General features: G+C 32.1%; 6 protein-coding genes and 1 long non-coding RNA gene across 7 annotated transcripts; 4 read left to right on the top strand and 3 right to left on the bottom strand.

The window, feature by feature from the left end:
* Positions 1 to 27: 27 nt before the first annotated feature.
* On the bottom strand, positions 28 to 6,304 carry LOC123710497 (calcineurin-binding protein cabin-1-like). Its single transcript, XM_045662476.1, has one exon. The coding sequence runs from the start codon at positions 6,002 to 6,004 to the stop codon at positions 71 to 73; it is 5,934 nt and encodes a 1,977-aa protein (XP_045518432.1). The 5' UTR covers positions 6,005 to 6,304; the 3' UTR covers positions 28 to 70.
* Positions 6,305 to 7,566: 1,262 nt separating this feature from the next.
* On the top strand, positions 7,567 to 8,511 carry LOC123710245 (probable 28S ribosomal protein S26, mitochondrial). The gene is made up of 2 exons (XM_045662027.1): positions 7,567 to 8,124; positions 8,300 to 8,511. Exons 1-2 carry the CDS (start codon positions 7,657 to 7,659, stop codon positions 8,468 to 8,470), a joined length of 639 nt encoding a protein of 212 aa, XP_045517983.1. The 5' UTR covers positions 7,567 to 7,656; the 3' UTR covers positions 8,471 to 8,511.
* A 424-nt stretch (positions 8,512 to 8,935) lies between these two features.
* Positions 8,936 to 13,043, bottom strand: LOC123710244 (DNA-directed RNA polymerase III subunit RPC4). The gene is made up of 10 exons (XM_045662026.1): positions 12,889 to 13,043; positions 12,599 to 12,758; positions 12,399 to 12,526; positions 12,109 to 12,215; positions 11,802 to 11,934; positions 11,611 to 11,685; positions 10,795 to 10,901; positions 10,297 to 10,398; positions 9,862 to 9,972; positions 8,936 to 9,166 (listed from the first exon to the last, which is right to left on the bottom strand). Exons 2-10 carry the CDS (start codon positions 12,754 to 12,756, stop codon positions 9,002 to 9,004), a joined length of 1,086 nt encoding a protein of 361 aa, XP_045517982.1. The 5' UTR covers positions 12,757 to 12,758; positions 12,889 to 13,043; the 3' UTR covers positions 8,936 to 9,001.
* A 314-nt stretch (positions 13,044 to 13,357) lies between these two features.
* Positions 13,358 to 14,866, top strand: LOC123709740. Its single transcript, XM_045661266.1, has 4 exons — positions 13,358 to 13,592; positions 13,751 to 14,002; positions 14,252 to 14,398; positions 14,608 to 14,866. The coding sequence occupies exons 1-4, from the start codon at positions 13,508 to 13,510 to the stop codon at positions 14,664 to 14,666; spliced, it is 543 nt and encodes a 180-aa protein (XP_045517222.1). The 5' UTR covers positions 13,358 to 13,507; the 3' UTR covers positions 14,667 to 14,866.
* Positions 14,867 to 15,215: 349 nt separating this feature from the next.
* On the bottom strand, positions 15,216 to 16,524 carry LOC123709773 (trafficking protein particle complex subunit 2). The gene is made up of 3 exons (XM_045661313.1): positions 16,303 to 16,524; positions 15,799 to 15,948; positions 15,216 to 15,627 (listed from the first exon to the last, which is right to left on the bottom strand). The coding sequence occupies exons 1-3, from the start codon at positions 16,390 to 16,392 to the stop codon at positions 15,448 to 15,450; spliced, it is 420 nt and encodes a 139-aa protein (XP_045517269.1). The 5' UTR covers positions 16,393 to 16,524; the 3' UTR covers positions 15,216 to 15,447.
* Positions 16,525 to 16,897: 373 nt separating this feature from the next.
* On the top strand, positions 16,898 to 17,855 carry LOC123709646. The gene is made up of 3 exons (XR_006753744.1): positions 16,898 to 17,106; positions 17,454 to 17,628; positions 17,709 to 17,855. It is a non-coding gene; the product is annotated as an uncharacterized LOC123709646 (long non-coding RNA).
* A 250-nt stretch (positions 17,856 to 18,105) lies between these two features.
* LOC123709645 (cingulin) lies at positions 18,106 to 26,635 on the top strand. Its single transcript, XM_045661109.1, has 14 exons — positions 18,106 to 18,294; positions 18,457 to 18,640; positions 18,914 to 19,009; positions 19,235 to 19,320; positions 19,535 to 19,718; positions 20,043 to 20,177; positions 20,846 to 20,934; positions 21,533 to 21,660; positions 22,523 to 22,739; positions 23,044 to 23,182; positions 23,877 to 24,010; positions 24,291 to 24,432; positions 25,261 to 25,475; positions 26,280 to 26,635. The coding sequence occupies exons 1-14, from the start codon at positions 18,239 to 18,241 to the stop codon at positions 26,431 to 26,433; spliced, it is 1,959 nt and encodes a 652-aa protein (XP_045517065.1). The 5' UTR covers positions 18,106 to 18,238; the 3' UTR covers positions 26,434 to 26,635.
* The last annotated feature ends 1 nt before the right edge of the window (position 26,636 follows it).

Raw genomic sequence — 26,636 nt, 5'->3', positions numbered from 1 at the left:
ACATTAAAATAAATACAAAGCATAAAGTAAAAGTCTTTGTTTTTATTAAAGTATAAATATTAACAAATTATTAATCATCATCATCTAATACTATAATTTCATCATCCACCTTCGGTTTTGACTCGTGGAATGAAATACTTTTCTTAACCTCTGGTTTTTTAGGTCCAGATTTGGAAGTTTTAGTTATTGTAAGCGAAGATGGCAACCGACTTATAGAGGCACTTATATCGATTGAAGCTTTAGACACCGGAATATTTTTTTGACGCTCTGCTAATTTCTCCTGCAACGTTTTTCCTGGGCTGACCTGATTGGACACTGGCTTTGTATGTACGGTTGTCTTTAATGAGACAGACGGTAATTGAGATGATGGCAAACTATTTGTTTTAGATGCTGCGTAGCTTGGTAAATTTGCGGTCATAGAAGCAGGCAAAGTTTGTAAAACTGTCCCCATACTGGGCGTTAAAGACGTTGTTGCTGATTTCGTCATACTTGTTATAACCGGCGTTGATGTTGCCTTGGTCACAGTGGATGTAAACTTGTGCTTCGGTAGTGATGTTGTTAAACGGCTGGATGTGGGTTTTGGGGCCCGCTTTTGCTTTTTTGTCGGAGGTGGATTAAATGAAGACAGCCCTTGACTAAGAAATTGCCTATAAAACTCGGCTTGAAATGAGTTTTGAGCGGAAAATTGCAATGGGTTTGGCAGTGAAGTAAAGTTTGCGAGGGCGCTCATGTTGCTGAGATATGATAGAGCAGCTCTTTGTTGGGAGAGCATAGTTTCAGCTAACATTGGCATATAGTCTTGGAAAGATGCTGTGATGTCAAGGGATGGGAGCTTGGGTACCGCAGTAGTTAACGTAGCAGTTGGCTGAGGTTTCTGTTCAGACTTGGACTGAGACGTTGGGATTAATGTGGGCGTGATTTTGCTACATTCAGTAGATTTTGCAGTTTGTTTCTTCTGTGTCTGCGTTTTGTCCAAATTTGCTTGAGCAAGGGCCTGCTGCTTTAGGGCCAAATTCATAGACTGACAGTATTTCATACTCAAGTCCACCAAATTCATACTTTCATTTATTGGAGTAGTCGTTATAAGTTTGTACGCATCAATTAATAAGTTAACGAATTGTTTTGAAAGAGGTTGTTTTTGCACCTTTTGATATGAACGATAAATATCTAACATCAAACTTTTCAATGCTTGACGTTCAACTTCATTACTTTTAATATCTGGTTGTTGGCTAAATTTAACCAACTGCCCTTTAAGGGCCTGAACACATAACGAGAATGCTTGTTGCGCCAGATCCTCTCTATCTGAATCCCGTAAATACTTTTTATCTGGTTCAGGTATTCGTTGTAAATGAATACTCAAATCTAGTAATGTTTTGTGATCGTCAATTTCTTTTAGAATTTCCATGGTAAGAAGAACCGACCGATTCATGTGGAAAGCAAAACTACCACCTCTATCAACTTCGTTTAATGGGATTTTCCATATATTATTAAAAAAGTTATTTGTCTTTTTTTCACTAAATAAACCACCTAACTTTTGGCCTGATCGTGATGTAAAAGAAGATAGCATTAAATCGCGGCATCTTTCTATATCCTTACCCTTTTTGTAATAGAAGTGGTAATGAGCAAGCCTATAAATGGCTTTATAATGTGGTGGAAACCGACTCGCACAGTCTTCTAAAGCATCTAGACATCCTGACACTATTTTCATAATTTCTTCCTCGGTTATTGGCTTGGTTTCATTTGAGGACTTACTAGAAGACTCACTTACTCTTGCTGAATCAGAACTGTCTGATGAAGATTCACTGCTGCTTGAGTCGGATGATGAAGACGATGAGCTCGAGCTAACTTCCTTTTTTTCCAAATCGCTGTCTTTTTCAACATTTTCTTGAGCAGCATTGCCTTGCTCAGTCTTATCTCTTTCGTCGTTATTTTGAATTTCTTTTATAACGTCAACGTTGCTTTTCGTTTCTGTATCAGTTACTTTTCTTTCAGAGCAATTAAAGTTAGTTTGTTGAACATCTTTAATACGCTCCGTGTCGTAGGAAGCTGACCGTCTAACTTTTGCAGCAGCAGATTCTAACTTAAGTTTCTTAGCTTCTTGATTATCTTCTTCTCCTGCGTCACTAATAGACCGTTTTAAAATGTTCGCAGCTTGAACAGAAGTTTCTTCAGACTTAGTTTCAGCATTTTCTTTCTTTGCTTTACCAGTAAAAGGGCCTTGTTGCCATTCCTCAATACAATTTAAAAATACTTTACCTACTGATGTGGGTATAGGTTTATTTTCATGTTGTTCTATATATTTAAGGATAGACGCGTGAATTCTATAGTGTAACTCCAAAACTTCTATGCACAATTGGGTAGGTGAACTATAGTTAATTTTCAAAGGATATGTAGCGTCCACCTCCCGCAGACTCTTAACACCTTTCATATAATAGTTTAAGTAAATCGATGGAGGTTTATTTTGCTTTTCTGCTACTTTTCCTAACATGTAATATAATAGCCAAGAGTCTTCATTTGCCTTTTCATTTTCGACACTATTATTAAGATCAAGTGCATTCGTAAAACATTTCTGTGTGGTATCAAGTAAATTTTCTTTTTGTCTTTCTAGAGCTTCAAAATCTTCCATGCTTAACGATTCACTAGCTTGCTTTAGCAACCTAGAGACGAAAGAATGTACGGAATAAACAAAATTTCCATATTCTATCCATAAATTACAGTGATAAGGATCGATTTCTAAAGATCTCTTGAAACAACGTATCGTACTTTTAGCAGGGTTTAAGAATTCTTTTTCGTTATTCAGATTCTTACATGAATTTAACACCCTTTCTAGGTTAACTGCCTTGGCAAGCGATATTTCTGCCCACGATTCTAATCTATTTTTATTGATTATAACATCTAACATGTTGTATTTTACAGCAAGTTTACCCTCTTCTTTCTTGAAATAATAGTCTCCGAGCAAAAAATATATATCCTTAATTTTAAAAGGCAAAAGTGGGGCAAACAAAGGCAATTTAGGATCAATGCCTTTAATATATTTTTCCAAGTCAGGAACATATTTTTGCGGGTCACATTCGTTAGGCAACAATCCTAAAATACGATGGAACAATGTTTCTATATCCGCAGTTATACCAGTTAATTTTCCTTCTAAAGCAGGGAGGATAGGTGGGCGAAAGATTTCGTACAGTTGTTGAGCTCTGACCCAATCTAATGTATGAGGTGAAATATTATTATGTATTTCCACATATTTAACTTTGTTTTTTCGATTTGCCGGATGTCCATAAAGGCAATAAACACACTGTTCCATATATTGACATATTGTTTCTAATGACTTAGACAATGCCGGAGAACGCAATAACGGAACCACTGTATCTAAGATAAAATATAAAAGCTTCCCATTTGAATTATCGCACCAACCTTTACTACCTAGTTTTTCGTGAGCAATAAATAGCACCATAAGAGGGTTTGAAATTTCCTCATCTAAGGACTTGTCAGATTCATCCACTGGTCTACCTCTTCCTTGATCTTCTTCTCTTTGCAGTATATAATGCATTATTATCCAAGGAGAAACTGTATTTAATGGCATATCAGATGTTTTTGTTTCCATTTGATGACCAATTATTCTTATAAGATCTTCAAGCCCTTGACTCATTTCTCTAGGCGAAATGGCATCTAAGCATGCAAAGCCCTCTGATGATAAGAGATGTTCCATACAACTTAATATTTTAACCACGGCCAGAGTCCATTTCGCATAATCTGGAGAGCCAGAAGGAAATCGGAAATAATGCTTTAAAGCTTCGTGCAAGCATATAAAAGACCATCTTAAACAATCACCAACTTTTTCCAATGCCCAATAAGAGTCTAATATGAATGACAGTTGGACAGCAAAATCAAGTGACATTTCACTTTCTTGTTCTTTTGCTAAGGTTCTGCAGTGTTCAAATGAATCTATAATTATAGCTAAAACTTCTTCGTGGCAATTTCGTTTAAATAGATCATTGACAGTGGACAGCTTTTTGTTTCTTTCCAAAAACTTTATGTACTCCAAAACTTCATATTTATTTATTATTGGTTTAAACCTGAAGTTAATGATATGTAAATGGTATGAGTTTTTATGTTCACCCATAGCTTCAAACTCTTCTGATAGTTGATATAAACAGTCCAAGGCAAAATTTTCTTCTTTGTTTATAATGTAAATGTGCATTTTGAGCCACAGTTGTCTTAATATTACTTCTAAACATTCAGTGCTTCCATAAATTTCAGGTTTAAATGAAAGAATAAATTCTATGTTATCTATTACACTTAAGCTATGTGTTACTTTTTCATCAGTAGTTGTTAATTTATCATTTACAACAAACTCTTCAACTAGGAGATTGGCAGCTGTGTAGTGCAATAAATCTTCAATATTGTCATCAGTACAAGCAGGTATTTCAATATGATTGTTGTAACATTCATTTGCTTGTACAAAAAATTTGGACAAATCTCTTGGCCACTTCATTTTCCATTTTTGTGAAAGTATTTTCACATAATCCTTCAGCATGTCTATCATATCCCTCTTTTGTTCCATATATTTCTTAATAAATTCTTTTACATCTCTTTCTTCCTCCTCTGAATTAAAATAACTTACTATTTCAGATTCTTCTTTTCCCTCAAACAAATTTTCCAAGTTAACTAAAGATGGTTCGTCACTTGGATTATCATTGTTCTTAATATTGTCAGTCTCTAAATTCAAAGGAACCATCCGTCGAAGAATATCATAAATGTTATCTTGTTTATTCGAGTTTTTTTTTCGACTAGATCTGCGTTTTGTACACCACTCCCATTGCTCCAAAAAACTAAGTGCACTCCCCCGTCTGCGCCCACGAGTTTTTTTTGGTTCTTTATGTTCAGGTGCTGTTTCTAACTGTTCTGTATTTACCATTTCAATATCACTTTCTACTTTTTCACTATCTGTTACTGGTTTTTCTTTATCAGACATATCATTCATTTCATTTTCTGAGGAGACTATTTCAACTGGTTTTTCATCAACTTCCTCTGGTTTAGACTCTACCTTGTCGCTATCACTCTCATGGTGATCTTCACAAATTTCCATCTTTTTCTGTTGGACTTCCTGGTTAAAAACTAATTCTACAAATGCTGCATGGCTAAGTCCATTCTCAGATATGTACTTATGCATATGTACTAAGGACTCACCTACTGACTCCCAAGTAAACCTATTTATTGGTTTTTGTAAAACTAAATTTGGCATTTTATTTATTTCCTTTTGTGCTCGCTGTTGTTCTATAAATGAATCATATATTTCTTCTGCTTCTTTAATGAGTTTTTTTGCAATTTCTTCATTAATAGGTTCATCATCTTTTTCATCCCACTTATAAATTGGGTTTAAATACTCCATATATTCCTTCATATGGCGATAAACAGTATAAATATGTTTTCTATATGCAATTCCTCGAAGGTAACATGCATCTAATTTAAGGGCATCATGTATAACAGCTATACACTGTTCTTTCATGTCCATACCAAGTAAAAGTGTAACTATTTTATCAATACAGGGCCAATGGCGGGGATTAATATCTTCACCACGTTCAAAAGCATATAGTGCACATTCGTAACGTTGCGCTTTGAAACATACTAAACCAAAACGATACCAGAGTGTCAAATCTGTATCATCTAGCTCTGTAGCACAAGTATAAGCTTCAATAGCTGCATCCACCTGACCAGCCATACTCAGCATAGAGGCTAGGTTTTTATAACACAAATACTTTAAATTGAATAGCGGTCCACTTACTTTCTCGCCTTGCACTGGTTTTTTAACATCATACAATAATTCAGTTTCCAATAAATCTTTAAGCAGTTGTGTTGCATCATTTAGACTCCCTTTTCTCTGTAAATCTAAAGCTTTAGTGTATTGTTGTAATGCTATTTGCTCTAATGCTTCTCGCGAGACTTCTTCTTCAGAACCGCTATCCTCTTCGGATTCGTCATTTAAAGCAGCTATTTTTATCATATTATTGGATTATTTTTTCATTCATTCAAGATTTTTATTTGGTATAAATATTAAAGTAAAAACAGCTATAAAGCACGCAAACAGCCAGGAGGAAAATCAAAACAGTCCGTCATAAGAAAAATTTAAACAAATCACGAAACAATAGTAAACACTGGGCCACAGACTACCGCAAATAAAGGATAGACTAAGAAAGTAAAAACACTAGTCAAGTTTTACGCAATAGATAAAAGTATGAAGTCAAAGGCGACTCAAGCATATTATCTAAAATATACTTTTTGATCCTTAAATTATTTCGTTTGTGAAAATTGAAAGATAAACTAAAATCATTAGAACTTAATTATTATTAATACATCGAAGACTAGAAATACATGAAACGGTCTTCACTGTTCTACGTAATGTGACGCAATATGTGTACGAGTAAATCTAATCTTAATTCACACTCAAGTTCTTTGTTCGTGGTTATCGTAAACTGTAACTCATTTGTTAAACAACACATGAGTGTGAATAAGCTATTTCTAATTTCACTTACAATTAAGGCAACTAATTAGTAATCTGTGATGTTAAAGCTTTAATCCAGTATATCATTCATGTGTGTGCATGTGTCGTTCGCTCGATCTGAAAGATCTGAATCAATACTGACCCATTGACAAAATGATCTGGTTCGTACGACCCGTTCAATCAAACGATTGATTCAATTTCATAGTTCATACGAACCAAAGGTCATTTCGAACTGAATCGTTTCGGGTTGTTTCGGGTCAGATTTGAAAATACATATTATTATTAGTTAGTAATGTTAAGATTGATATTATCTTTTCACTTCGTACTTCTTGGCATCATTTTGCATTAAATTCATTTCACATGTTAATTATTAATTTACCTCAATTAATTTAAGTAGAGTGTACCTACCTAGTATCTACTACCTACGTAAACTTTACAAATATTATTGTTGAAATACCTTACTTAATAAATATTAGCTCTAAACTTATTTTGTTATTATTTTAAAAAAGATAAACTTTCGTAATTAATTATTTTCACGCGCCACTAAGTTAACAATCAACACGCAAAAGGACACTATGGCACTAAAATATAAAATTTAAATGGGACCTTTTTTTGTTTTAAAGAAAAAAGTAAATTTTCAAAATATATCGGCTAGTTCAAGTAGTTCTAAAATAATATAACCGCGACCTATATTGAAGATAGAACCTTATTTGTACCCCCATAGAATAGCTTATTAAACTTAAGTAGAAGCAAACTAAAAGTATAAAATAGATTTACCTACATTTAAGTATCATATTCGATTGTCTCTCTCGTAAATTTTAAATACCGCATCGTCGGCTCCCGCTTGGTTTGTTCGTTACTTCGTTTCATAGCTCAGTTTCTCATGGATCGCTACGACCCACCGCGAGTCGCGACCTCATTAAGCGAACGAATTGCGAATTGCGAACGAAGCGAAGTGACCCATCCGTTAGCGAGGATTTGAAGATCTGGTTCTTTTGAACCGATCAATCGCGAACGACACATACATAATCATTCAACAAGGGCATTGACAAATGACAAGGTACATATTTGTAAATTTAAATTTTAGGTTGTTTTCCAAAAGTTGAAGAAAAATAATACCTTTTAAAGAATAACATTTCAGTTTATTGTATAAAATGCTATCTCAACGGTATTTATTAAAACGTGGACTTCCTATGTATATTCAACACGCTGAGGCTCACCGAAAACCTCGGTGGCTCCCTGTTGCTAAAAGTAAAATATATCGAATTCCAAAACGCCCTGTAGTATCCGAGGATGAACGATTAGAATTGCGACGAATAAACAATGCTTATAACACACAAATGCGTGCTATTAGGAGGTTTTATGTTGAAGACTGGGTACGAGAAAAATCATCTCTAGAAAGTGCGACATCGGAGATGTCCCAACGTTTAGAAGCCGACGAATGGTTAAAATGTGAAGAACTCAATGATAAGTGGAACAAACAAATAGCTTCTAACCGAGAAGAGAGACGAAAGAAGGAACTCGAAGCTATGGAAGAATTCGCTCTTTTGAGGATGGAAGCTAAAGACAAGGCATTAAAGGAGAGAATTGAAAGAGCTTCAGAAAAAATTAAGAAAGAAAAGGTACAGTTTTTAATTTACATTGCCCAAATAGACTAGATGCATTGCATAATAAGAGATAGATAGCACTTGAATTTGGATTAATTGTAAATCATCTTTTAAATATGATGATTGTTATGATGAGTTTACTTAACTTTTGTTATAATAATACCATTAATAATAATTAATTTTATTTCAGGAATTGAGTACAACTTTTGTCACACGTGAAAATTTAGAAGAAACAATTGAACATGTTTTGGCAAATCCTATTGATTACAACTTTGCTATAGACTCAAAAGGAAATATCTATGAAGGAAGAGACACAGAAATAGAATATGAAGATAAAAAAAAGGTTGAAGCTGCAAACTAATCTATTCAATATTTATACTATTACATTACATTAATAAATATTTATAGGCATCTAAAACGTTTTTTTTAATAGTTCATATCATTAGTACAAAACATCATTAACAATATCTTGCTAGGACTAGTCTGTGCATTATGTTTTGGTTGTTACTATTTTGGTTTCCTATAATTCATTTATAAAGAAAGTTAAAATAATTAACAATATACAACTATCAAAGGGCAGTTCATAACAGTGTGATATACATATTACAGTTTAAATTAACTACTATAATTATAAGAATTATTATATCAACATGAAAGGATTAAGAATGCATAGTCAAGACCTAATGCCCTGTTTAATACCACTACAACATAGCGATCACGACCGCTCTATCAAGAGTGTACCGGATAAGAAGAAGTCAAAACCTAGAACATATAATAATTTTCTTTAAGATCAGCTTAAAGTTATCAGGGGTTTATAAAAAAATTGTCAGCAGTGAACAATATATTTACAAATCCTTAAAATACCGTAACTTAACGTATCTCTAAACAATAATTACAACTTAATAGCCATCTCATCAAACATTGCCTGCCAATCTGGTGTGACATTCAGCTTGTGTTGTAAAGATCCCAAAGATATCATACTAGCAGAACGGCTTCTATCATCAACACTCACAGATACCACTTCTTGGCAAAAGGAAGCTTTTGTTCCAGAACTCACCTAAAATTATACAAGGGTTAGGATTTTAATTATTAAAAAAAATATATATATATAATGTAACCTAACAATAGATAATAATAGGTTTTTTGGACAGTTTCGGCGCCTCGGGAAATGGAGCCCCTCCACCCTGGCTTACCAAAGCACATGTATTTGATCAAGAATATGTATTTTATCAAGGGCTGCTCGCCCTCCACGCCTACGCATTTAAGATAACACTCTAAATATAAGGAGTAAAACAGAGTAGTAACACATTAGTTGGGTTAGCTGAATTGATGTTGTCATAAACGCGGACCGAACAAACCAAAATCTAGTTCACATGTAGATGAATTGTAGTGTAATATATATACATTGTAAAATATAGCCAAGTTTCAAATAAAATAAACGCAGAAGCACATCCACGTAAACTTGAAAGTAACGGATTGAATCTCTCTGCTGTCAGTGTAATTTCTGTCAAAATCTACATTATTAATAGTGGTTTGCGTTTCGTTTCACATGTTTTAAAATACACGCTGCTTGAAATATTATAATAATTAAGAAAAAAGTATGAAATATACGTTTCGTTTAACGAATTTCAATACAATACACAAAATTTAATTTAATTTTTTTTATACTTAGAGCCTCCGAGATACCTACATAATCAGTATCATCAAATTCAGGCGACGTATTTCTAAATCCAACCCAATTTAAATACATACCTCAAAAATAGTATTCCCAAGAGCAAGTGTTACTCGACCGGAGCGGTGCACTCTTAGTTTTCCTATACGTCCTTCTTCTAAATCGGATAAACGACATTTTGTGTCCAATGGCTGTAAATCATAAATTTAAATTCTATAATTAGGCAAAATAAGTCAAAAAGTGCAAACTAAATTTTCGACTACTAAAGCGGAGAACAAATTTAATTACTTTAAATTTGCTAAAGAACCAGGACTGAAACCGGATACCCCGAGCTTAGCAGTCGAAGTCTCACATGACCAAGAAGTTAGCCACTCTTAATGACCAGGGAAAAATCATTTTTACTTTGGTTTCTCTTGAAAAATAGTTGCTAAATTGCACAAAATTCTGACTTTACTATAAAACATATATATGCTGCTAGCTTAAGTGCCATCTAAGCCTTATCAACTAAAGCGTACCGGTTTGGGTTCAGACTCCTCGCTGGAACTAGAAGGTTGATTGCTTGTTTTTTTCCTATCATCATCACCGCTGCCTCCACGACCCGGCAATGTATCCGATAACTATAATGTAAGACACAAATGTAGACACAATCTTTATTGTGTTAGTTAGAACGATTTTTAAAGCAATTTTTTCTAACTAATACGATTTTATGTCCTTCAAAAAAGAGGGCATCAAATCCTAGACAGCGACCACCTCGAATACTTCAAACCTCGAATTTCTAATCGCTACAGGTGCTCGTGGACGTATGGAGTCTAATTTAAAAAAAAGCATAAAAATTTAATTTTTTACAAGTGTGGGTATAATTCTGAGCCTACTCATTGTTTAAAAAATAATAACTAAATAATGCATAGTAAAGGATTTCCATTTGTAAGCAGAGGTAGCCTAATTGTAGCATCTTGGTTGCTCCACAGGGACTTGCGATATTTACGTTTCATATGGTACGTCAGAATAATCACCTGTAATAATATCAATGTTGGCTTGTCACTTTTCATTAGGTTGGCGACACTGATATCTTCAAATATATCCTTAACATCTGGAATTGGTTTCTCTTCTGGTTCTGTCTCTATTGAAAAAAAAATCATAAGAAAAAATTGTGTAAAATTTAAAAACGCTTGAAACTCCATAACTCGACTGTAACTGGATTTTATTGAATCATTGATGACACGGGTTCTTGATAAACCATTTTGGTAAATTATTGCTTCGAATTCTCGTAATCGCATTGTTATTTTATCGTAAAGATTATTATACAATGCAGAAAATATAAAATAAATTGCTATAAAGCTCTTATAATCAATCCTGTTCAAATCACTTCCAAAGTAACCTTTGATTGGTCAGACCAGAATTGATCAATCTTTTAACTTACTTTACTTAAAGAATTTCTAAGGGAAGCAGCTGAGAGGTACCAGGTTAAAGACAACTAAGTGTAGACTTTAGATCAATCATACTGCGCAACATATAAGTTTTTGTGCGAGTGTAAGTAATAAATATAATATGCGAAAATAGTATAAATGCCAATTTACGATTGCCATGTGACGTCCCTCGATTTAACGACGAACTCGCTAAAGCGTCGAAATCAATTGGCTTTGGTTGGTTTAGCTTGCCTTCCATCCAATGATACACTCTACATAGCATTACGCCCACTGTCAATAGCGACAACAGTTGAGTGATAAAGCACAGTTGCTAAAATTAGTAAAGACTATTACTGTGTATTCTTATACGCAGCTATTTACTGTGTATTCTTTAAAACAAGTTTATACTGATTAATAGCTTACGCATTTCTCCATCATCAGTTGGCTCCTGTTTAATCACTACCTCCTTTTTAATTTTCATTGAACTGCTTGACCATCCTAAAAGAAAACAAATATTTAATATAGTGGGGTTGAAAGAGCAGCTGTCATGACTCTAGTTAATTTTTATTTACTTTGTATATATTTAAATAAACAAATTTGCAAATCCTACATACCTCCATCGTCCATCGGTAGTTTCACAGGAGCATCTGTTTCTAGAACTTGCTTGAAATCTTCTGCTTCTTCTATTTCCTTTCCATCTTCACTAAGAATTGCTTTTATTTTCTGATCTTCTAGCTCTTTATCAATCTAAATAGTAATATGTATAATATAATATGGTGTGTGTGCATATTTTAACTAACTTTGTGCTAATATTAAACAAATTAGTTTTGTACAATGGAGCACATATTGGAAAATTATAAGTTCAAATAGTTACACTAGTGTGTATTTTTGGTATTATAAATATAGTTGTAAAATAATAACCTTTATGACATCTTTCACTCGTATTGTTGGTTTTTGTAAAGTTGGTGCTGCATTAACATCCCTTCCATATGATGCACGGTTTGAATGCCGCTCAGCACTACCCATACCTATAGATTGATTATTATACTATAATAATTTAATCAAGTGCAATATTATATCTAATGCATATACATAATACATATAATATTATTTATTATTGTACAATATGTAGATAGTGAAATTATAAGATTATTTATTGTTGAATTACAAAAATTGTGCTTCAAAAAAAATAACCTCTAGTTAAATTATACCTTCTGAGAAAACCCCAGAGGACTTAATAATGTTTGGTCCATTTTTGAAATTCTTATTTCTATCATTCTTTTTATTTCTTTTATTTCTTTCATCTTTCCTATGTTCCCGAGTATTTGCTATGCATGATCTGTAATATAGAAAACCATAATATAAAACACTATTACATGAAAGTTAAAGTGTGAGGCAATTATATATTTACCCTTTGTTTTTATTTCTTGTAACATTGAGGTTTGGGGTAAACACCTTTTTATTTGGTTTAACACCACCAAGAAGAAGATCACGAGGCGCCTTCAATGAAGCCAATCTTTGGAGAGGATTCGAACCAACTCCGTTAGTCTTATCCTCTAAATTAGACATTTCTATAACCAAGTAATAATACGATTAAAAGTTATTTAGAATTATGTTTGCGGAGATAGGGGTTTGAAATATTATTAAAGTTGTAGTAAATAGAAAAACAAACTATTTTAAAACAAAAAACTGTTTTGGCACCTTTCTTTATAAGAACTGTTATTATATATATGTTTGTTTTAATTCATATAAACGATTATTAAACGATTGAATCATTTATCATTAGAACAAAATCTGTGTAACACTGTTAAGTGTTAACTTCTGTTAAGACTTCAGTGCTTATCAAAAAATTGTTTAGGCTTGTGACAACTGATAACTGTCTATTTTCCTTTGTCAATCAACAGTGTTGTGAACAAATATATTTTAATATGTTACAATGATATGATCTCATTATTTTAAATATATATGGAATAAGTTAACCGTCAAATAAATATTACGTAAAACTCGATAAAATTAGTTATATATATATATAAGCTGGCTTTCAGTAAGAAGTACGGACCACAGCTACTGCAAAAATTACAAGACAATCCATATCATAGGCCAAAAATCTGCCCGTTACCTGTATTCTTGGGTCTGTGGTCTTTGGCGAACTTCCGTCTACTTGCAGCTTACGTTTATTGGTCAATGATAATAAGCGATCGTTATTCGTTATTTTTCAATTCATAAATATTTAAATCGGCAGTGTCGTCTAAAATCTCGCTTTGGAAATTACGCTATTTCGAATTTTTCACCGTAAAGTATTTGTTATTTCTTAAAAACAATGGGGGACTCCTTATTTGATATTTTTGGTGATGCATCTAAATCGACGATTAAAAGTATTGTTCGTCAGCCGATATCGTCAATTGGTAAGCAAGCTAGCTATCTAGCTAGCGTTATTGGGTAAAGTTTACTATTTCACCTTCTTTATACCTCTCAAATATTATCTTAAACGTAAAACAGCAATCATCTATAAATTTTTATTTCATTCTTATGTGGGTAGTTACGACATTTTCTGTTTTTTTAGAGAATATGGGTAAAACCGTATCCAACGGACCTCTTAAACCTATGGAAGCTAATTTACCTATGAAGAAGGGTGAAACAAACATCAAGAGGTCTTTCATGTCAAACAAGGGAAAAGCCTTACAGAGTACACCAATTCAACAGATTTCCACACCTAGAGTTAAAGTAGAAACTTTGATTTACAATGACCATGCCTACATAGAAGAACTATCTTCCTTCATGGATATACAGTTTACTGGATTTTCAAATAAATATGGTAATTCATTTTTCATTCATATATAGATTGTACACATATAACATTGCTATCCTAAAATTTATATCAGAACCAACAGTGACTAGATGAAATAGTGAAATAGTGTGACTAACCAAAGCACCCGAATGAAAATTCGAACTTATAATTTATGTATACACATGTACACTGCTATATGTAAAAATGAATAAAAGATAAAGATTTACAACAATACTCTTAGAATAAGCATAAACCTATAAAAAATTTTTTTTTCAGATAACTTTCACACCGATATGTTAGACTATTTACCTCTGCCTGAGTTAAAAATCCCAACAATATTTACTCCTCCAAATACTCCACCCCCCACTATGTCTAAACCAACTATGGATTTAAACTGCTCCTATCAAGATGATTTCTATACCGGTAAGAGAGTTAAATTAGTTTGTTAAAGCTGAGCTTAACTATATCAACAATAATTTATCTCATTTAGGGATAGTCTTAGTTTTACTTTGCATTGATGTTAACTGTCTGTAAATAAACATCAGTAATGTTAATGATGTTTATTTAAGATTTCTCCCAGATATAAATAGAATAGAAGAAATAGAAACAATACATATGTTTTATTGTTACAGATGATTTCTCCATTGACAGCTTACCAGACCCGGAATTGAACTTACCTGACATATTTTAATTATCAATTTAGAAAAAATACATATCTTCATTTAATCATAATAATTTTAGATTTTGCTTATATTAAAAAAATATGATAAACAAATTTTGTGTTAGTCTACTATGGAAAGTTTTATGTTTCTGACATCACTCTGGACTTCAAATTGTTTGGAATTAAAAACTTGTAATAGAAATTAAATAATGTCATTAATCATACCACTATGACTTGTGACTTATATTTTTCAATTACATTACACTATCAACAACTAAGATATCATGGTCATTTCACAATTAAAGAAATTGTTTTGAAGGGGACTATTATAGGAATAAATAAAATTGGTTTATAAATATTGCCAATTAAATTTACATATATTTTAATATTATATTTTATTAAGTAACCCCAAGATTCAGAATTAAATATATTTGATATTCTATTAGATTTTAACATATCTAGTGCTAAGTGACATCTCTGAATCTTAACATTACAATTATCTGATACAATATAAGTATAGATTAAACATTTTACAGCATTCCAGCTATTTATATATCATACATCATAAAATTACAAGGCCAGTAGCAACCTTTTTCTTTAAAATAGTAAACAACTTTCCAGGCAAATAATGATATAATCAAATAATAACAACATAGATTAAAAATAATTATGTTATGATTCTAAAAATCTGTTTTATGGGCACTTGTAGGAAGTATGAGTCACCATTGCACTCTGAAGTTGTCTATTCACCTTATTTTAGTGTCACATAAATTCAGTCTTTCAACAAAAAGCCCTTCAAATCAAACTTGGGCTATGTCAAGTATTTCTTCCCAAGTAACTGCACTCTCTTCTCAAATGCTGAGAAGGTAATAACTGTGTCTTCTTTGTAAAATGGGTTTAACATAAGTTTTATATATGCTTCATATACATCTGTGAAGAAATTTTTTATACCATCTTCATTTCTGGCATCATGAACCATTATAAAACGCATCTGAAATTTTTTGATAAATATCTTGAATTCTCTGATTTGTATCAAATAATAAAGTTATAAATTGGTCAGAACTCACTCTCATAAATTTCTTATCTACATATACATATTTTTAAAAAATACAGCCATAATTCACTATTCAATATAATATTTATATTCGTAAAATATTCAAACCTGGCTAGCTGTAACAAATGCAGAGACAAACCACTGATTGAACTTATCTACAGACTTAAGATAAGTACTTGTACCCTTCCACATATGTTCATCAACCAAATCTAAGGCTGCATGGGCTATAAATTGGTTTAGATGTCTGTTATCTTCCTTCTGAAATTTATAATGGAGATGACTTGGTTTTGCAAATTATTCATAATACTAAAACTTAAATAGGAAGTTCAATGTCCTTGCCTAAATATTTTTTTTTATTAATAGTAATATATTAAAAGTATTGCCTTTTAAAAAATAAAAACCTATCTATAATCTATTTATGAAATAGTTTAGATAAGGACATGTAGTATGAAAAATGAGAAGACATTCCAGCTAAATCTGTTGATTATCATACTATGTGCTAATCAGTCTTTTTTTCATAACTATCTATTCTATCTAATTATTAGGAGATTATTAAAAGAGTATATTAGCTCTTAGGTAAAACACCTATTGAGAAATCAAAAATATTAATACCTTTACTTCTTTGGTAACTGGTATAAAATCAATTTCAAAAATGGGGTTATCAGAATGGCCAACAATTACAAAATAATAAGTTCCAGCCATTTTAATTATCCTGTTAATATATTTTCAAACAATTCTTAGATTAATTAAAGACAGTTTTGAATCATATATAAACAAACAAATATTAATACTGCTTATTTTGGTAGAACAAACATTATTGGGCAAGTGCAAATAGTTTCTTGTAAATTGAAATCTAAATTTCATGTTCTGACATTTACATCTATAATCAAATGTGTTAGTATTTGACGGCTGGCAGATTTGAGGACTGTCACTAACATTTTAAGCAATATGAAAAAGGCGCCAATATTCATCGTACTGCGGAGTATTTAACTACTACTAATTATTAGTACTTTATGTTATTTACATTAATTACCAGTGCTCATTAATCTAAAGACCATCAAGATCACCTTTATTAAATAAATAAAACTTAAGTCTCTGTTAATAAAGTTAATTTATCCATTTAAAATGAGTAAGAGTAAGTACACCATAGATTTAATTATTTAAAAATATGAATGAAAAGATTAATGATCAATTTAAGGATTCCCAATTTGCAATTTACGGCTATGGCGCGGAGGAAATTGGATATCCAACTATTCCAAAACAAATGATGTGTTTTTGAATGTACACATAGATCAACTTCTTATTACGTCAGATTTAGATAATACAATTTTTGAAACATTCAATATGAATAGCAAAGTTAAAGGGATATATAAAAATGACGTTTTAGTTTTAATGGTTTCCGAAAATTCTCAAAAGGTATGGCGTTTCTTTGTTATATATATATATACTATGTTTGTTGAAAAATAAAGTATATTTAAATGTTTTTAATACTTGTCCTTGTCATTCAGTTTATTGATTTAACACTTTTTTTTAAATCAAAATGTATCGTTATATGAAACAAATAAAGTATCATGTATATTTAATACATTAAGAGATAGCATGAAAATATATAATTATTTCAAATTAAAATATTACGTTTCCTCTTTTTTTAGTTACGCTTATTAAATAACCATAAAGATATACCTTCAGAATAAGAACTAAATTGTTATAGCTAATTATCTAAATCACCAATTTTAAGATTAAATGAGTATTTATTTTTTTAGGTACGAAAACTAAAATTTCAAATAAAAGCGAATACTTCTAGTGTTATACGACAATTGAGTCAACATTTCCCAATTTCAAATTATCAATCTACGAGATTTATTAATAAAAATATGAAGTTTCGCAATATTAATGAGCACTTTCAAACTGCTTTAAATAACATAAAAAATAGCAATGGTACCTCTACATTTTTATAATAGTTTTAATAACATTTGAAAAGCAAAAAAATATTTAAAACTTAATCTTTTATTTTTCAGAATCATTCAATTTTCCATTGCCTGGAGCTTATAAGAATTTTGTGAAACTATGCCTTCTTGATCCAGCTTTTCCTCTGATCATTCATGAAACACAAAATATTCTGAACAATGAAAATGTTTAGGAAAATAAAGTATTATAAAACATACCGTCACAAGTTTATTGTATTTTTTTCGTCGTCAAATTAAAATAAAATCTTTCGTGTCGAATGCCTTGACGAGGCACCTCGCCAGAGCCTGAAATATAGCAACTGTCAATCAATCAACACAGTAGAAGATAAGAAAGTATTTAGTAGTTTTATTTTTGTATGATTGTAATATTTCAGCACCACAGAGTATATGATAGTCTCTTTAGTCTGTGACTAAAATACAGGGCAATCAGCAACCGTCGTTATAGAAGTTTTGGAATTTGAATTTTGTACTGGTATTTAAATGTTTATTCTGGTGTTGATTGTTGCTTTGTTTTAAATTGATTGAAAACTGAATAGTTACTTATTTAAAATTACTGCATCAAAAGCGTACTAAGTATCAATATGGCTAGTAGATATGGTTCAATGGCGGGACCACCGTCAGCGGTTAGAAAATCTAGGTAAGTTAAGAATTTGTGAATTTTTCATGAGTATTTGATGCTACTCTCATGGAACCGCCTTATATTTCAAAAATTGCAAGACTCCTTTATTGTAAGAACTCACTGATGAATAACAGGTACATAAATATGCAAATTACCTTTATACTTTGTTTATGGGACCAGGTTGGATGGCAAGATGTCTTTATTGCCTAAGCTACGTCGTCCAGGTTCGGTCGACAGACCATCTATAGATGCTAAGCGGCCATCAGCAGTCAATTATCGATCCAGCAGTGCTGAACCCCCTAGAGCTACTATTGGAGGACGGTTAAGTCGAGAGGCTTCTGCCACTAAAATACCTCTTAACGGGGTGAGTTTTTTTTGTTTCCTGTTTATTTTCTTCTATTGTATAAATGATTAAATTTTTAAAACATTGACTTTCAAGAAGAATAATTCAATATCTAAGTCAAGAGTTAAGTTAATTTCTGCTTTGAAATAGACTAGAAACTGACTGAATATGTTATTTTTAATGTTTTCTAGTCTAGTGCTTATGATACTACTGTCAATATTAATAATAGTAGTATTGCATAAGAAATAACATATTTAGACTGTAGAATCATATTTTAATTTTTTTATAATGTAGAGGTCCCGTTCTCAAACTAGTGGAGGTGAAGTAAAGTATGAAAAAACAACTCCTCTACGATCAAGCCAATACAGCAGGAATTTTAATACACCAAATGTATGTATTATCTTATTTTATTTATTTACCATGGAGTTTTTACTTTAAGTAATAATTGTAGTACGTAACTACACTGTAAAGTTTGTAAAGCAAAACTTATGCTCCCCTTTTGGGAATTATGACAAAAAGATTTCTGAGAATTTTATTATATTATAGAAAATAATTTTGGTCTTTAAAGGGCACAATGGTATGTGTAGTTTTTTAATTCAAGTTTACAATTGATAGCGGACACCATCCAAGGAGCGAGGTAAAATTGACCTGCAAGCTGCCTTGGACCGTGTGCTGGCATTTTATACTGTTAAGGATCAAAGGTTTGTAATTTTTTTAAACATTTGTTTTTGTCATGATGTCATATCATAGAATTATATTATTCAAGCCCATTTAATTTATAAATGCTTTGGCATTTTAAGTGTAAATTAATATCTAGGACATTGTCGTAATGATTAAGATCTAGAAGGATTATTTTTTTGAATGTAAAAGTAACTATTCATTGAACTGAATTTAGCTATTTCATGTAAATTTCAGACAAATAAGCAACATAGCATGGCAACGTTCAGAGTGTTCCCGAATGAATGAAGTACTAACATCTCAAGAATTAGGAGGACTCAACCGACCGTTGACCATTGCCCGGTTTGTTGAAATAGTGAATGGGCTAATTACACACCTTCTAAAAGATCCTAAATTGAATAATGACACATATGTTACTAAGGTAAATAGTATAAGGTATTTGTAAACTTTTGAAAATGTATGTTAACTTATATGTTAAACCTGGATTAAAGTTTAGTTTGCTAGAAGTTTTTATCATTAAAGAACTCATTTTATACTATCTATGCTAACAATATCCCCATTCGATGTGCATGCATTTGTATAAATTCTTCAACATTAAAAAAAATAGTATTTGGGTGAAAAGGTTACCCATCTAGAATTACTGTAAATTGTAGATTTAATAATTTATTGTATTTATAATAACTGAATTACGTTTACAAAACATAGTTGCATACATTAGATTCATAAAAAAACTTTTGCTTTTCAGATGCCACATCTAGTCAAGCGTCTTTTATACCCAGGTATTGTATCAAAGTCCTGGCTGCGTACTGTCAATACTCTACACGCCTTTCCACATGCATTAGCACTTATATCGTACCTCACTGACATCTTGTGTGATCTTGTAAGTAATATTTGGATATAATTAATTTTATTTGCATTTGTACAGATTCCAAGCTGCTTCAACTGGCTGTGGCCATAGACTTATCTTACCATCAACACTTGCTTAGAGTATAACCTTTAGTGTTTTATAATCCAAAAAAAAACAAAAAATATTCATTTAGGTACACTTATGAATGTCAATAAGGAAATGCATATGAAATGCTAAATTATTCTAAATTTTTCATTTACTGCTAGTTCTCTAATCAAGGGCGTAGAACGGAAGAGCTTAACTGGCAATAAACTCTTCGCCACTTATAATCGCCGAGTTTTTGTTTTACACAATGTTTGTAAGGAGCTGCAACCATTACACCACATCCCACATGACATCTTAAGTAATAAGTTAATTATTATAATTAAGTAATAAAATAAAATAAAGCAAAGATTTGTCCTCTCTCAGCAGTAGGCATGGTGAAATACGGACACAGACTTACATTCTCGTGGGAACAACACGCAATATAATTATTTATTTATTCATTTCAATTTCTACAAGTATACAGTCAAACATACCATAAGTGCAACTTATATACAGATAATAAACCAATCTTATTAATAGTGCTGACTGTATAAAATTAACTTTAGATGTAACTGTACATAGTTCTTGAGAATATCACATAAAATAATGACTTTTAGAGGCGGCCCGTCACTGATGAATGGTTATATAAACATCTTGATGAGGTGTCCTGCCTTCGGAGAGAGTTTTTCAAGGAGGGATGGCGAATGTAAGTGATTACTTAAAACACGTTTGGGCGCTTTTGAGAGTATTTTTTGGTGCGCCTCCACTATGTCGAATCAGCTGCACGAAAGTATTTCCGATTAATGTGACTAAGGGTCCTTCGAAAAAACAGTGTGTCTTTGAGCAGTATCACTTAACATGAGATCAGCCTCCTGATATATATAACAAAAATTCAGATTGTATGTCTGACATAAAACTATCTAAGGGCAGATATGTCTTGATTGAATATTTCGTATGACAATTTTATTGTTTTTGTTTATATATATTTCTTTCCTTTTTTTTTGAAAATATAAGTACAGGTGACCACGCACTCGGTAACAGCAGGCGAAACGTCAGGAGAAATTTAAAATTATGTAAAATAATTATCAGTTTATAATAATACATAGCTTCAATCCGGTAAAAAGTGTTTTCTTTAAATGTGTAAAAGCTATGTTAACAAAAGACAATATTCTAAATAAAAGTAGTTTGTATCATAGAACTAGTCAATTAGGTTTAAATGATTATAAATATATATAAATTTTGTCTGTCCCATGCGCCCTTGAAAAGCATAGAATAATATTTGAAAAATAATAATATTTGTATAGGTTCAACTCAGACAGGACAAGTCAACAAGGAGAAGTCTCTGATCGTATAAACTCATATGTCGATCAATTCAAAGAGCTTGTTGGATTTGATGAACAAAAAGTGCTCGAACTACAGGAGATCAATAAAAGTAAGTCAATCTATTATTTATTACTCATAATCATAATGTGATTGTATATTTTTTATTTAAAAATAAAGTATTTGCAAAAAACATCCTATATATTCAATCTTTGTAGAATGCTAATGGGGGTTTACCTACGTAATGGGTGGGAGGCGTTTAGTGGGTTGTTATAACGAGGCTCACACTGCAGAAATACATTTCATTCCCGTCGTTAAAAAACTATATATATTCAATATTACGCAGTAAAATTGTTTTTCACTATAACTATGTGCCTGTATTGAAATAAATGGTTTCACTATTATTTCATTATAAAACGCTATGTAAGACAATGTCTTAATTTTATTCACAAATCCAAAATCCATATGACGCCAACGTCAATTAAAAAAAACTGGAGCTTTGAAGGACTGGACCTCAGCTTCATCTAGATATGTTTCGTAATAATTTGTTGCTTAAAGAGCAAGTTTCTGGGTCTAATTCGTGCTGGATTCGTTTCCTCACGACGTTTCACTTCTATAACAAAATTCATTGGTGCATAGTAGGGGATCGAAAAGACGATCTCGGAGATATGAGCCGCAAGCAGAAGCCACCAGGCCGACACTACTACGTAATTTACTTCTGTGCTTAAATTTTATACTCTATATGTCTTCTACTGTCTCTCCCTTTTTTCCTGAAATCAGGGAGTAAAACACTATCAAGTATTAAAAAATTAACCCCTTTTTATTTCTGGAAGAAAATTACATGTAAACATTATTTAATGTAAACTGCCGAGACGAACAACAAAACCCTCTTTCACAGTAATATCTTCCAGTTACTCTCTTAAGAAAGGAGCTTTGTCTTTAAGCTTTTAAATATTAATTATACCATTCGATAGAATATAAAACCCACCTAGAAGAGAGCGAAGCAGAGGTCTCAGGACAACGTGAGAAAGAGGAGGCACTGTCGTGTCGTCTCGCTCACATCAGATCTGAAATGAAAGCGGTGAAGAACGACAGACGCAATTTGGCAGACACAATGACATCTGAACGTACGCGTACGAATGATCTGTCAGACAGCAAGAAACAACTTGCTGCTGAGATTGAGAGGCTCACGTAAGTCCTGTTTAAACGGTTTTCAACTGAGCCTCAGTTAGACTATCATATATTATTTCTATAGTGACACAAGTCATAAGGTGGGAATATACAATAAATATTTTTAACCATGCTTTTGCTCCTGCATGCTTCATTAGATTGTCAACATTTTTTTGTTGTTCATCAAAATTTATTATTTTTCTAATGAAATTCTTTTAAATTTCAGTTAAAAACTAAAATTTTGTTTTAGTTTTGCATTTGTCTTACCAAAAACTTTTCAGTTAGTCTTTGCTATTGTATATTTAAGAAACTGAAATAATTACAGACCCCAACAAGCACAACTTCAAAGCGAGTTGGCAGCTCAAACCATGTCAGTACAGCAACGGGATGTATTACTTGAAAGGCTTGGCTTCAACCGAAGAGTTATTGATACTAAACGGGCACTTGCTGAAGATATTTCTAGGGTAAGAAAAGTTTGTCCTATTTAAAATTGAGTTAAAAAATCAGCCTCAATCAAAATAGTTTGACAGCTATAGGTCAACAAGATCAACATTTGCATTTTACTTAGAATCTATAATTGTAGCAATTAAGTTAAGTCGCCCCCATGTCTTATCAAAAATATATCTTTGTTTGTTTCTCTTATCTAAAATATATTTTTCTGCTTAAAATAAATTAAATATTTTTTTAAATAAATAATGATTTTATTTGGGCTGTTCTTTATATAGTTTAGCTTTTATTTTGTTAGAATGTAGGTTTGGTATGATTAATAATCATCAAACCTACCACACAATACATTAAAACACCGTGTCTCAACCATTTTTATGGGTTACCCACGAAAAAGTTTAGTAAAAAAATCTTGCGACCCGTCACTGTAATATGCACATAGCGCAATATTTTTAACGAATCTTTTGTAACTATATGTAGTTTGCTTTATTATTTTTCAACACACTGGGAGACCCCCGCTTTTGAAATGTTGCATTAAAGACCTATATTCGTATTCGTATATTTATTGCATGAATATGAATTACATAAAAAAAATGTAGCTTATTTTTTTATGTGTAATATTTAAAAAAAAATGCAGAGATATGATATGTTTAATGATGATGTATAGCAATTTTTTTATTTAGAAAAGTTTCATATTCTGATTTAAATTTTCAGAAGCTGATAAAAAAGGAGAACGAATTGGCTCTATGGCAAAAGCGTGCCCTTGAGTGTTGTGCTCAGTACAAGCAAGGACTCATACACCTAACCCCGGTTTGTCCACACCTGGCTTCACTCGCTGTAGATGAATCGTGAGTACCATTTATATTAGCTGGACAAAAACTGCTCGCCTTTTGTATATCGACATTTTTAAATTTAAATTAAATTACCATCCTGATATTTAATGAACTCTATAACAGCATACAGTTACGGGATTTATGTGGATCATCGTACTCAAATAATATTCAATTCTAATAACATCCGATACAGGTTTTTAAAATTGTAAAATCACAATAAATTTAAAAAAAAAAACAACCTGATAAGATCTCGAGTGGTTATTGTCTAAGGGTTTTCAAAGAAACGTTTTTAAAGGGAGGTGATGAGTGAACAATGTGTCCAAAAGATGGTTAAAGCAGTAGAAGAGCTGCAGCGTGAGCAGACGGCGCAGACCGATCGCCGTTCTCAACGAGCTAGGTCCAAGACGCAGCTCCACAGGCGGAATGCGCAAATGGCGGTTAGCATTACTTGGTCTTTTATTGGCTTATTCTAGTTTGGGAATATGGTAAGAGGAAAAGCATAGAATTAAATTGGTACAAAGTACAAAATAAGGAAAATAGTGAAACTCTTTACAAGATGATGTGTAAGATTTATGTGAACATATCAAATTAAAATTTTGAGCAGTGTTGGCCTTCTTGTTCAGTGTGCGACTCTCATTCCTGAGGTCGTAGGTTCGATCCCCGGCCGTGCACCAATGGACTTTCTTTCTATGTGCTCATTCGCTCGACTTGCCTTAGACCCAAAAAGTCGACGGCGTGCGTCAGGCACAGAGGTCTGATCACCTACTTGCCTATTTGATCATGTAACAGATACAGAAATCTGAGGCCCAGACCTAAAAAGGTTGTAGCGACATTGATTTATTTTATCAAATTAAAAGGGTTTGCAAAATCTGTTTTAATGACGTTTCTAAAATATAAGGATTGTTACTAATTATAAATATACATATTGCTTATTGTAAACAAAATATCCTGACTTTGGATGTTAAGTGTTAAAACACTTAGTTTAGTACCTGAGGATATCGGTCTTAACCACTAATATCAGAGGTATGTTGGACAAAATGGAAAAAAGTATTAGAACTAAAACTATTTTGTCTAACTTAATGTCTCCCGACGTGCGCTCCACGTTCTCCACAGACACTAAAAAAATTCCATGTAATTACTTCATAAAACCTATCATTAAAGGATTTTAATAAGGCATGGCACAAAAGGTTGAAAAACACTGGTCTACCTCTTATCAAATTTTATTCTATTGAAGTAATTTAAACATTTCAAAATATTATTTTCAGGAGGAAACCCGTTCAAAAATATATGAAGTGAAAGTATCTATTGACCGTGAACAGCAACTTTTGGAGGAGGAGATGACATCTGATGCAGCATCAGCAGCCGCGTGGAGCCGGGAAGAGGCCGAATTGCAACAGAGAACTGAGGAGATGAAGGCAGAGCTCATGAGGTACCAGGAGGTAGAGGACCAGCTAAAACAGATGCAGGAACAGCATCATCTGTGAGTATTTATTCCTAGTGCTTCTTAAATCCCTATTGACCGGATTTTTACCGATACTTTTTTTAGTTTTATTAAAATAAATATACAAATACATAATTTAAATGTTAATATAATAGGTTTAGATTACAAAATTTAATTGTTTTTGAATATCACAAATTTGTATAAAAATAGGTTTAAGATAAATTCCGTCTGTACATTTTAAAACACAATTTTTACATAAGACTAAAAGTAGACAAATGATTGCTAAGGAAAAGCCGTAACACTCTTGGTAATTACAAATTTTGACGATGGATGTCAAGCTGTATCACAATAACAAAAATCTCTTTAAAAATCTTTCCTATGGCCTGATGCCTAGATGAGGTTGCCAATCTTTGAATAGCGACTATAATATGCAAGTGCAACGTCGCAAAAGTATAAGATACAACACTATTTATTGATTTATTCAAAAGCAAAAGATACCCAAACAATGAATGAATATTGCAATTGGTACTTACATACCTAAACTGGTCAATATTAACATAAAATGGTAATACTATTATCATAATTACAACTCATATAATACTTTGTATACTTCAGGATCTTGGGTTGAAATAATATTATTGGTAAATAAATCGATACATACATATACATACAATGGAATTACGAGGTAATCTTGTCGTTTGTCTATTTTCTCAAATTCTTCATTGCTGGATTATTACTTTGTCTTTGGTATAACTAAGTAATTAATATATATATATATATATATATATATAAGCTAAGGGTATACCTAAGTAGAAATAATCTAGGAATTATTTTTCTTCACAGCTTAAAGGAGCGAGTGGCATATTTGAAGTCTGTAGCGGATGCTGCGCGTACGCACGCAGACAAAGTATTTGAAAGATCACGAATACGACACGAGAGATTAATGCGAGATGCGATAGACAAGGTCAGGGAAAGGATTCGTAAGGATTTCCAGTGATTGCTCTTCTTTTATTATAGTATACGTCACAAAATATATCTGTCTCAACAAAAGTAGACAATAGTAAAATACCGGAGTGATCATGCCATACATGTTCAGCGAAAAGAATAATTGCTAAGTATATATTCTGTAGATTATAATGTGTATCAATTGTAATAATAAAAATGTATTTTCAATGATTTTACTTACAGTCAAATTAAAGA

The sequence above is a fragment of the Pieris brassicae genome, chromosome 5, assembly GCF_905147105.1.
Source record: "Pieris brassicae chromosome 5, ilPieBrab1.1, whole genome shotgun sequence".
Lineage (NCBI taxonomy): Eukaryota > Metazoa > Arthropoda > Insecta > Lepidoptera > Pieridae > Pieris > Pieris brassicae.
Note: the sequence above shows the minus strand (reverse complement) of the source record. Positions and strands in the feature narration are given on the sequence as shown.